We start from the raw sequence: 12,339 nt of genomic DNA, 5'->3' as shown, positions 1-12,339 counted from the left end.
TGAGCTGGGTAGCTCCACCAGCACAGTCACCAGTCCCCCGGCCCGGAGCCGTCCCCCCCGTGAATATCGCAGCTTCTCCAGGGGGTTATCAAACACCCCCGGATACCCCTCGCTGCAGCAGCTTCCCCGATCGATGGCTGGCATGTTTTTTAAACAAGAAAGCACAAAGCAACCAGAGAGGGACTGGGAGCCAGGGCAGCGCCTGCCTCTCCCCACTTTGCAGGGGGAAGACATCCCCCCCCCCTCCCAGCCAACGCTGCCAACCCGGGGAGGGGAAAAGGGAGAGGGGAGACGTGTCTCAGGGCGAAGAGCTGGCACCAGGAGGGCAGGTCTCAGCGCCTGGGAGGTACGTCAGAGCGCTTGGGAGACCAGCAGGGCAGTCTGCATGGTCTAAAAGGCCAAATGTTGCAAACGGGGGAAAATCTGCCCGTTTCCTACGACTCGTTCCTGTCCCCCAGCCTTTAGTGGGGGCGATACCGAGGTCACTTCCCCACCTGGTTCTGCAGAGTCCCAGGCGGGTCGTGGCGGCTCCCAGCCCCGAGGTGCTCAGCAGGTCCCACACTGGCCTCTCGTGGCCCCATCACAGCCACCCTGGGAAGGCGGCTTCTCCCGCCGGAGCACTCCGAGCCACGGTTCACGCAGCGCCAGGAATGAGTTCCCTGAGCTGCCGGGGCTCCCGGCAGAGCACACGCCGAGGCACATCACAAACGACGATTAGCAAAATTGAGTTCCACACCAATAGACACGCTGCACTGGGAACCACAATGCTGTGGCACACATCGCGCCAGGACCAGCTCAAAAACTTGTTTCTTCAAGATTTCATGCATTTAACCATGAGAATAAATCAGGGAAGAAAAGCATTTCCTGTTTTATTATGGAGTGTGATTTTTGCCCAAAGAAAGGAGCAATATTGCCAACCACTCTGCGGCAAATTAAACACAGCTGGATGCAGGTAATGTCATCCTGGCTCCAGCAATAACACTGCTATTTTATTCTGAGGGGATGAAAAGCAAGTTCCAAGCAGCCGCTTCTAGAAAAACTCTGCTCAAGACCAGGGTTGGCCTCAAAGTCCAGTCCTCACGGCCACTCACCTTGCACCATGAGAGGAGCAATGCCCTGAACTCATCCACACAAGCACTCCCGTGTCGGTGGGCCAACAGCTGGGCAGGAGGCACCGTGAGCCAGGACACAGGCACTGCCCACCCCTGACACACACTGCGGGAAAGGCTTCATGAATCTAGTGCTAAAAAAAAAATCTGCTGCTGGACTTCTTTTTCCAGCTTTTTTTTTTTTTTTAGGGAGGACACTGCAACGGAAATGGGATTTTTATCAATTTGTCGTTCCCCAAAGGCAACTCTAATCCCTCTCCAACCGTATGTAGCAGCTGCAGAGCTCATTTTCAGGCACCAAACAAAGCACTGGAGGCAACAGGGATGCACTCAAGGGTTGAAGATCTCTCCATGCAAGCTGGGTGCTGAGCTCAGGAGGACGGGGAGCCCCTGCCAGCAACGATGCGCTACAAAGGGACCCGATCCAGGCTCTCGCTCGGCACTGCCCCAGTTCACACACCCCCAGCCACGGGCCCTGGGCAAGGACACACTCAGCCCCAAAACCATCTTCCTGCTGCATCTCCCATCCAAGGTCTCAGCAGCCTCGTGGATGCACGGAGCAGCCCCAGCCCTGGCCCCACGCTGCTCACGGCCAGGCAGTGGCACCGCTTGCTCTTAATAAAATAATAATAATAATAAAAAGGAAGCGAAGAAGCAACGGAATAACACGCTGTGGTTTGTTTGGCTTATTTGTTTTGCAACATTGGAGATTGACGCTCATGAGTCTGCTCCTATAATTGCTTCTGCTGATGAATCTGGATTGTTTAATTAGAGTCTGCGCATGGAGCTCATCGCTAATGGGTAATCACCAATTTGCTGCCAAGGATATCACTTCTTCCCCAAGAAACCTGTCTGTGTCTGAGCGCAGCTAGTCCTCCCCATTGTGGGAACCGTTGCTCTTTCAGAAGGGTTTGCTGGTCCCGTTCACTCCTTGGTGCCAAGAGCAGCAAAGGAAAAACCTCGTGCTTACCAGCTCCCTTCAGAGCAGAACAATCTACCACTAATTTAAAGCCAAGGCTAACTGCCGTCCTTGGCAGCGGGTACAGCCCAAAACACTCGGCTCACGAGGCGCCGCGCGCACACGCACCGCACAGACACCCCAAATCACAAGAGGTTTTTTTTTTTTTTGCTCTCCGGAGAACGCGGTTGGCTTTTCCCCGGTGGAAGAGTGACGGTCCCCGGGGCCGGCGGTGCCACGGCGGCCCTCGCCCCCTCCCCGCAGCGCCGGCGCGGGGAAACGCACGCGGTGAACTTACTGCGAGAAGGAGGAATCCACGCTGAAGTCCTCGGCGTGAGGCCTACGGAGCGAGAGCAGCACAGGAGGTGAGCGAAACGGAGGGGTGCCGGGCAGAGAGCAGAGCGACAGCCGGAGCCGCGGGGAACAGCGACCGCCCGAGTGCTGGCCGGGGGGCTGCGCCCCGCCAGGATGTGGCCCTGCCGAGGTCCCCAGGGTGGGGACGTTGGGGACCCGGTGATGCTCCGGTGGCTCTGCCAATGTACGGCCCCTTTAAGGACTCAGCTTCACAGATAAAAATATTTTTTGGTGGTTTGGTTTTTTGTTTTGTTTTTTTTTTTGTTTGTTTGTTTTGTTTGGTTTTTTTTTGTTTTGTTTTGTTTTGTTTTTTTAATGAGTCTCGCAAACTGCATCGCTGCTCGGCCTCAAATCAGTGTCACACTTTCTCCGGAGAAATTAGATTTTGAAAGATGCCGGTTGGGGTCTTTTTAGGAACCTAATACTGCGTTTCTCCTACACACACCTTCCCAGAGCTGATTCTATAGACACAGGTAAGGACCAAAAAAAGGAAAACAAAATAAAAGAACAGAAAGGAATGATGAGGGTAACGCAGGGGATCATGGCAGGGGGAGAAAAAAGAACAGAGATGTATGAGAGTGGATGGGAGGTGAAGGGACCGTGCCCGTGTACTGTACATCCTGCAGACAGACAGACAGACAGCACAGTGCTATGAAATAAAGCAATTGCAGCTGTGAAGAAAGAAAGAAATTCCCTTTGCAAAACCAACACTTTCTTCAAGACATAGCCATCCCCGTGGATGGCCACTGGTCCCTGTCACCCCAGCTGGAGCCCTTCCCTGCCTCCCAGGGTCCAGCCGTGCCCTCTCTTCTTATTTAATTTGAGTCGGGGCAATTGAGACATTTAATCAAAGCAAAGGGGGCAGCTGCAGCTCAAAGGTTTTTCTTTTATTTTGCTTTGTGCTTTATGAGTCCACAGCACTCCGGCATAGTTCAAACTAAATAAAAGTAATAAATTGACATTTCAATTAAAATGCCAGTCCAAAGGAAATCTAATTCATCCCTCAGCTACAAGGCATGCAGAGCAGCCTTCCTGCGACATTGTATTTAGTTTGCTACTACTCTTCTTGTATTATCTGTGCGAAGGCTGCAGGGAGGAGCCCACCGCCCCGCAGACCCACCACCTTCCCCTGCTCATTTTTAACTTGCTGGTGCGATGACCACGGGGCAGTAAGTCGCTTCACACCCGGGTGGTCTCTCCTGTCATCTCCCCCAGCAGTAACGAGCCCCAGGGTGGGTTCAGCAGCTGCCTCGTCCCTCGGAGCAGCCCCGGGGTTTATTCATGACAAACGGTCCAGAGTTTCTCCAGCTGCAAACCAGAGGCAAGCGCAGCCCCGGGAAGGAGCTCCACCAGCTCAGCCTCCCTCCCGCCAAACTGGATTATCCCACATTAGCAGCAGGGGCTGTTCAAGCCCCTCCACTCACGTTTGGTTTTGTGTAGGAGCCTTTTGTGCCTCGCAGACATGTCTAATGGGAAAGAAACAGCAAAAGATTTGGTTTTCTCCTCCTATACTGCCAGCTGGCAACCGGGAAGACTGTATGAACAGGGGCTTATCTCAGCTGCAGCTCCCCAAGGCAGAAGAACACTCCTGAAAACCAAACAGCAATGGCACATTTAATCACACAGCTCGATGGGGTCTTGCAGACCCCAAAGCTCTGGTGTCACCGTGGGTCCCGGAGCACCGGGGTGTCCCAGGACACCTTCCCCAGGCAGGCAAGTCACAGGCTTGCTAGGCGAATAAACATCTCGCTCACAAAAAGGCAGCAGGAATAAAAGGGACTCGGAAGTGATGGGCAGAGCAGTAACTCCCCCAAACAGTGGGCTTGGCCACTCTGTGGTTAAAGCACGTGTGATAAAATAGTAACAAAAAAAGTGCTCTGGGCTTCCAAAATGAATGAACTGCTTTATGAGGATCACAGGAGGAAGAAGCGACACTGAGATGTCATACTGAAACCTCTCCTTCTTCCCATCAGGCACCCAAAGTCTCATAAACAGTCTAATTGCTGAGAAAATATAGAAAGTTCTTTAAGAAAACTAAAAATCACCCCAATTCTCATCTGAAAAACTGTTGGGTTTTTTTTTTCAGATCCCAAAGACTTCTCAGAAGAGTGGAGCTGCTCACCCAGTACCAGAGGGGCTGCGCAGGCATCCTCCCTCCGCTGCCCCTCACAAACCCCACTCCAGCCTTTGGGGCCTCGCCTGCAGTGTTACTTATCTGACAATTAATCCAGGTTACCTGCTAGAGGGGATTAGCACGAACCCTTTTGTGCACAGTCTCACTTGAAAGGAAAAACTAGATTTACAATATACAGAATTAAGGCTATTTAACTGAGTCAGAAACGTTACACTAGCTTTTAATGTGTTTTAGATAATCTACTTTAAACTCACTTTTTGATTTCATCCAGATCTGCCTCCCTGAGTATCCCTGCGCAGACAAACCTCAACCCATCTCGTTCCCACCACGGAAGGTAACTATGACACAGGCAGCGAGCCCGACCTTCGCTCCCCTCCGGAGTCCAGGGTCCGGGAGAGAAGCGCCGTACCCGGAGAGGGAAAGCCGAGGCCCCTCGTCTTGGCCCCTGCAAACCGCTAAACCGCGATGCCGAGCTCCCGGCTGGCACAAGCGGCACCTCCCGGGAGAGGGGCAGAGCAGGGAAGGACGAGGGAAAGGAGAGGAGCAGAGGGGGGAAGAAACTTTGCTGCTACAGCGGCAGGTCTGCCCTCGCGTTTGAAGCTGCAGCCCTTTATAAAATGGAAAGGTTTTATTAGAAGGAGAAGAGACAATGGCGTATTTATTCTTAGAACAAAAGCCGCTCATACACCTTGCTTATGTACAAGAGAGAGCAACCACCTGCCTACCCACGCTGTGCAGCAGCTCCTCGGCTGAGCAGCCACCTTTTCACCCCCTCCTGTCTCCCCAGCTCCAGCTCCGGCTCCAGCACACCCCAGTAAAGGTAGATCTCCTCCCTCGGGCTGGGCAGGGGTGCAGGCAGCACTCCCTGGGCCCTGCTCCCCCAAAGATTCAGGTCCCTCCACTCCAGGGAGGGGAAGGCGGCCGGCCCCGAGCCCCAGCTCTCCTCCCAGCTCTGCCAGGGCACTGCAGGATCTGGGTGGCATTCAGCTCACCCATCTCATGCAGATAATTTGCAGATAAACACTCGCCCTGCGTTGAAAGTGGTTGAAGATGCTCAGACGGAGGAGAGAGCAGCAATGCACAGCAGCAGCTCAGCTGAGCTCGCAGAGAGATCCACTCCCTCCCAGCAAACTCCCTGCCAGCTCCGCGCCTTCGCCACTGCCTTCTGATTTTCCTAGGAGGTATTTTGGTAAATGAAGAGTATTAAAAATTCATTTCTGGTCATGCAGTTCCTATTCAATTTACAGCCGTCATTTCCAAGCAAAAAATAATAATAAAAGCATGCCTTGACTTAAAACCCCTGGAAGTTACAAAGACACGAGTAATGACCTGCCAACGCCACACTCAGCTTCAGGCTGCTTAATAACCACTTGCAAGGCTCAGAGGCGTTTCGAGACCAGTGTTTTGACTCCATCTCAGATCTGGAGGAGAGAGTTGTCAGATTTAGTGCCCTTTAGCCCCCGGCCTCAGAATGCCTCCAAGACAGGGGCAAGGCAGAGAGGTTAAGATGAACTGAGCAATGCAACTGCTTGGGGAGACTTCCCGAAGCGATGTTCATCCCCCTAAGACATCAGATGCACCATGGTTCCTACCATATTGACAGTGAGAAACTCATCCCCCAGAAATAGCCCGATGTGAGAGGGACAGATGGGAGGAGACGAAAAAAGAAAGTAAAGAGGGGGAGAAGGAACAAGCGAGAGGAAAGGGAAAGGGAGAGGAAAATGCACGCGTCCTGCTTGCAAACACGTGCGAGAGGGGAGGGCATGCTCAGCGCCGGGGAAGGGCAGCCCAGCTCCCCGGCTGCGGGATGGGGCAGGGGGGACCCCAGCCCCCAGTACCCCCCGCTCTCGAGGAAGCTTGGCAAGCTGGGGGCACCCCAAAAAGCCACCGAGGGCTCCGGGCACCCGCTGCTGACAGCTGCCCGGTGGCTGGAGCAGCGGCCACACGAACAAACCCTCCCGCCACCGGCAGCGGACGCGAGCGCAGCAGCCTCCTCCCCACCCAGCGGCACTTCGAGGGGCTCTTGTTTCCACCCCGGAGGTAGATTTTTTTTCTTGGCGCCCCTCTGCGAAACCTACACTGCAACTAAAACTTTAGAAGCAAATGAGGCGCGGTGCCAAAATCGCAGTGTTGCCCGCTCCAGCCAGACGAGCCGCTCCCAGCCCAATGCCCAGCAGCTCCTGGCACTGCCTGCAATTACCTTCCAGAAAGTTTAGGCTCTCCCAGAGAGGCAGGAGCTGCCAAGGCCTGGGCACTGGGCTCTGCCCACTGGGCAAAAAAGGCCTTACAGGTGCTGAGGCAGCTCTAAAGCACCCCTCCTGCCTTTGGCTAACGAGCTAAACAAGTTCCTGCGGTCCCGTCAAGCGGCTGAGCCTTGCAGAGGAAGGACTGTGCGCCAGCTCGGAGGTGGGATGCGAGGCCACGGTCCCGCACGACCCCGACGGCAGCTTGTGCCCACGCAGAGGCACAGCCATGGCTGGCACCCCGCTCTCACCGCAGGCAGGGGAGCTTCCACCGGAGGAGGAAAGTGCTAATCCCCACGCCCTGATGGGAATGGGGGACCTCAAAGAAACAGAGCAAGAGCCCAAGCGCTCGTTTCGAGTGCAGGCATCCCTAGGTTAGGCGCCTCGTCTGCATGTCAGCGCCTAAATAGGGCACTGAGATTTTCAGCGGCGCTGGCGTCTACACCAGCAGCCGTGGGAGGAATGCTCAGCGCTTCCAAAACTCAGCCTGTTCCCCTCAGGCGCCCGGCTGCAGCGCTGCCAGCTCAGGGGTGAGCATCGCCCCGCGCCCAGCGGGGTGCAAGAGCTTTCTGCCGGAGTGTGCCTGGGGTCAGGGGTTTGAGGGATGGGGAGCACGAACACGGGGCCGGCCACCGAAACACATCCAAAACCTGCAGAGAGGGAGCTCAGAGCTGAGCCCTGGCCGGGACGCGGTGGTGTGGGTCTTGTCCCCACGCAGGGGAGTGGGTACAAAACAGGGAGGATGAGCAGAGCTCGGAGGCTGTTCCAGCGCAGATCCAGGATGAGCACAAGACACAGCCGGGCTCAAGCCCCCCACGCCACAGCCCAGGATGAAATTGCTGGCTCTGTTTACCAACGGCTCCGTTTAGCACGAAGGATGCCAGCCGTCAGCTCGCTGTGCCGGCTGCCGGGATCTGGGATCATTTCCTGTTCATCGGGATCAAGCAGTGCATTTGCCCGTTGCCCTTATAATGGAGTGCAGCAACCAAGCACCCTGCCCCAGTTTTTGGAGTGGTCCTACACTGCAAACATGCTCACGCCCGCTGCTACGCGGGAAAGAAATGCCCAGGTTAAATGGTACGTGAGCGGTGCCACCCAACAGAGAGCTGTATGACAGTGCCTGGAAAAACAACCCAAGGAAACTACGCCCAAAGCTGTGAGGAGAGGTGATGCTCGGCGGGCACTTTCCCACGGGGATGCTGGGCAGGGACCCACAGGCAAGCTGGGTGGTTGGACCCCAGCTCCGAAACCAGCCCGCGGTTTGGTTACTGCCAGGAGAAGGCTCTGAGATGCCGCCCTCCAGTCTGGGCGACCATCACAGGGCATCAACACCCCGTCAGCAAACAGCCGCGCGGCACGGCGAGCCCGGTGCTCTCTGTGCAGATACCCCTTGCCAGAAATACGGCCCCAGCCCAGCCAGAGGGGAAGCGGGTCAAGGCCAAAGCGCTTTGTAAGCAAAACCCTCTGGACCATCCGGGCTCTAGATTTCAGGTTTTCTCCATGGAGGGTCCCACAGGGCCCCTGCCCGTCCCGGGGACACACAGCAGCGTCGCCTTCACAAAGCAGCACAGACTGTCCCGGCTCAGAGGGAAGTGCAGGAACTAGGTCTGGCACAGACACAGAAATCCTCCCAGAACCAAACCATCCCAACGCCCCTGGCCTCAGCATTTCTCAGATTTCTGATATAAACTCTGATATAAGCCAAGAGAGTAGTGGCAGAAGAATCGAGGCTGAACCGTGCGTGTTGGCAGGAGCAGGGGTGGGCAAACCCCACTCAGGGAAGTCCCTGCCACAGCGTTTCTCCTGCACAAAAACACCTCACCAAAAGCTAAAGTGGCAAACCAGCATATGCTGTTCTCTGAAGCCAGATATACGTCTCCAAAAGCTCTTTGTTGGAAAAAGCTTTTGCTAAAGAAATGTTAAAATTAATAAATTAGCTCTTGAGCTGTTGACTTCTTGTCCCCTGGGAGGGAATTCAGCAGCACTGCCCAGCAAAGGCTCAGCGACGAGGGAAATTGCAGCCAGGCACTTGCTGCTGTGACCTGCTACAGAAACCATCACTGGGAAACCTGGCTGCAAGAACACAGTGGCTGTGATGGTTTCATTGGCCAGACTGGATCTTTCCACTGGTCTGCTTGTGTGCACGTGTCAGGCGATGAAAACACATTTAGCATGACCTGCTTGTTAACGCCTGGCTGCCCCTTGGGGGAACAAACATTGATTGGTCAGAAATTACATTTTCAGACACATTTGGGTGACTTCCTCACTCTCCAAAGCGCACTACCTCCAAGAAATGTTGCACTAAACTCGCCCTCACAGAGTGCTGCTATTTCCCACTGAGCCACCATGTTGACAGTAACATGGCTGAACCAAAGTCCCATTTATTCCTGCCAAAAATATCTCAAACCAAGAGATGAGGCAAGGCTGCGGGAGGTGGGGCTGTGCAGCCTGCAGGAGAGAAAGGGAGGGAAGGATCTAATTGCTGCCCTCAGCTACCTGATGGGCAAGGTGTAGTCGGCCTCCTCTTGGATGCATGCAGTAAAGGGACAAGAGGGAACAAGTACAAGATGCAGCAAAGGAAAAATTATTCATCCTGAGAGTGATCAAGCCCTGAACCAGGCACCCAGAGAAGCTGGGAGATGTTCAAAACTCAGCAGGGCTGGTCCTGAGCCAGCTGAGACAACTTTAAAGCTAGTCCAGCTTTGAGAAGGGCTTGGACCAGAGCCTTCCAAAGGGCCTCTCCAACTTCAACTCTTCTGCAATGCTAATTTTCTTCCCTGAACCTCAGCAGTTCAGATTTCAGCTCTCGTCAGCTCCGCAAACGCAACTCAAAGAGGTGAGGGTGGAAATGCAGAGCAAGGAGGGGACACGCAGCACTGCCAGCCCCTGGCCCTCCCAGGGCTTAGGGCAGAACTTCAAAACCACATACCTTAAGGGTATGTTTGCAATCCCTGAAGAGTATCACTGTGCCCCAGGACGGGCAGCAGTCAGAGCTTCCCCTACTTCCAGCAGAGCTGCATAAACAGGACACGGTTATCTTGTAAAAATGTTTGTTTGTGTTTTCAAACCCACACCTCCGGTATTACAGAGATCACCAGCCCATGAAATGGGATCCAAACACAGACATTTACATGTCCTCATACCTGCCAGCAGCTTCCTCCCAAACACAGCCGCCCAACGGAGAGCGCAGCACAGCATTTGGCTTTTCTGTGGCTTTGTTCCCTATCACACCTTTCCCTTTCAAATTCCCTTCCTGACACAAATCATCCGGGACCAACCTGCCTCAGGAAAATCCCAGCTCCTGGGGAAAGACTCAACCTTCCACAGCTTGCTTCAGCTGCATGATTGCTACGTGCCGGGAGAGTTTCAGTGCCCAGGCAGCAGCTCTGGCAGCAGAACCTGCCCACCCTGAAGCTCTGGTTGCATCCCCTGCTCAGAGCAGCCCCTGATGCAGCTCCAAGCATCTTCAGAGGCAGCCACTTCCACACAAGCAGCCTGGGCTGGTCTCATCACCTCTGCAGCTCTCCACCCACAGGAAAGCATCCCTGTCCTGGATGCCCAGGGCCAGCCCTGAATTCCCCCTTTTGCCTCCAAGTGTGGAATAACACACGGCTGTGGAGTGATTTGTCTTCACACAAACTCAAATCCTTTCCTCCTGTTTTGACTGAGAACCCCTAAAAGCTTTGAGATGCTGAAATGACTAAGAGACAGAGTAAGGAGGTAAATAAAGTAGGTGAGAATAAACTTCATTGGCTTCAGTCATCCAAAGAATTCATTTGTATCCCTGAGAATATCCTGTAACACAACATCTTCTTCCACCATCACCTGGTAATTTCACTCCCAACTCCCAATAACAATTCCCACTGCTAACTTGATAATGCTGCCTGTGTCTGGCTTTGGAGGAGACAAAGCATCTCAAACCCGCTATTCATCATTTCCGAAGCAATCTTCCTGCCATTGTTGCTTGCACACACAGCGAAAGAGAAGTGCACAAATCTCAATCTTAATTGCCAACTCAATCGTCGAGAAGCAGCGCACAGAGGAGAAGGAAAGCCCGGCAGTCGGGAATTCAGACACTGCAAGAAGCAGCTCGCAGGGCTCGGCCCGCTGCCAGAGGCGTGTAGAAGTGTTGCCATCAACTTCCCTACCTCTTGGCAGCATCTTACAAGAAGACTGCAGCAAAACACATGAATTTCCAGAGAAACCCTGGGAATTGGGTTCTTTTATAAAGCCCGGAGGCACCCTGGTGTGCTCTGCACACTTGGCCTTCTGGCAAACGTCCACTAAAACACTGTAGCTATGCAATTTTTGGAATTGCTGCCTCCTGCCCCCCCAGATCCACTGTCTTGCAGCACTCCTCCTTTGTGCCATGCTCCCCCCCAAGATACAAGGAGAGTCAGCCCTGGGATGAAGGTTTGGCTCCCTGGTCCTGGACAGGAACCCACCAAGTCTCTGAGAACCAGAGAGGAGAAGCCCCTCCTGGGTGTTTAAGCACCGCTGGATAGCAGTGGTTGGGACGAGTCTGTAAGAGTCCCCCAGCCGCAAGTCGGAGTCATCTTCTAGCCCCAGTGCATCTGGATGTGAGCATCCTGGCGCTGCTATGAGGGGTACATCAACAGTACCTGAAAGGGCACAGGGAAGGAAGCAAGCTCCCTCCAACGGCTTCGCCAACAGTGATGTTCAGGACATGCCTTCAGAGACGTAGGTACCCCAGAACAGGTCAACCTTTAACGTCTCTTTGAAGCAGTGAACGTAAGACAGGAAAACAGAGCGAAAGCAGTCTGATCGACACCGGGAGCAGATACAGATCGCCTGTCCAAACAATGCTGAGGCCACACAACCTCCAGGGATTGAGTTCCAAAGCACCCAGACGATGCCCCCTTCGCAGCTTTCCCCGTCCGTAAGCCCTTGCCTCCCACAGCCAGAAGACAAGGACCCACAAGACCCAAGTGCCTCCTCCCTAGAGAAGCGGCACCGGTGCCGCCCGGACTGCTGACACAGCACACATCAGGCCGAGTCGCGCACTCTCAGTTCCACAACCACACCAGGACTCTGTCTCCCGGACCCGGCGACTAAAGCGTGTGCCCGGCGCAGCTCGGCACGGGGGGAACGACCCCGCCGATGCCCCCCACAGCACAACCCCCCCCCACACACACACCTCCCCGGCTTCCCCGGGGGGCACCACGTCTGCTAATCCTGGCTCCCTGCCGTCTTCCCCCCCAGCCCACCAGTGAGATACACCAAGATACTGGAGCTGAGCTGGTTAATTCCTTCCGCTCGACAGCCAAACAAGTAAAATTCACTGGGAACAGAAGATTTCCTACAGTGCTAATTTGCACGGGAAACCAGAGCTAGAAACAGCACCAAATTACATCCTAGAAGATATACAGTACACAATCACAGGTGAGGCAATTTTTGCCAAGAAGGAAGACAGCATGGATGGGCTGAAAGGCTGAATGGATGGGGAAAAAAAATGAAACAGAAAATGGAATGAACAGAACAAGAACTGAATATGCAGAACAAGGAACAAGAATATGCGTC

The 12,339-nt window shown here is 54.2% G+C and overlaps 1 protein-coding gene across 12 annotated transcripts in view; it reads right to left on the bottom strand.

Annotated features, from left to right (window-relative positions):
- The window catches only part of KCNT1 (potassium sodium-activated channel subfamily T member 1), an 86,554-nt gene that overhangs the window by 31,154 nt on the left and 43,061 nt on the right, over positions 1-12,339 (bottom strand). For 3 of the 12 annotated variants that reach the window (XM_042786768.1, XM_042786772.1, XM_042786770.1), the window contains exon 2: positions 2,366-2,407. The exons of the other annotated variants lie outside the window; for them this stretch is intronic. In XM_042786768.1, coding sequence (XP_042642702.1) covers positions 2,366-2,407 — 42 coding nt within the window. The remainder of the gene's footprint in view (positions 1-2,365; positions 2,408-12,339) is intronic. 12 annotated transcript variants of the gene reach the window in all.

The sequence above is a fragment of the Tyto alba genome, unplaced genomic scaffold, assembly GCF_018691265.1.
Source record: "Tyto alba isolate M040663 unplaced genomic scaffold, T.alba_DEE_v4.0 Super-Scaffold_11, whole genome shotgun sequence".
Classification (NCBI taxonomy): Eukaryota; Metazoa; Chordata; class Aves; order Strigiformes; family Tytonidae; genus Tyto; species Tyto alba.
Note: the sequence above shows the minus strand (reverse complement) of the source record. Positions and strands in the feature narration are given on the sequence as shown.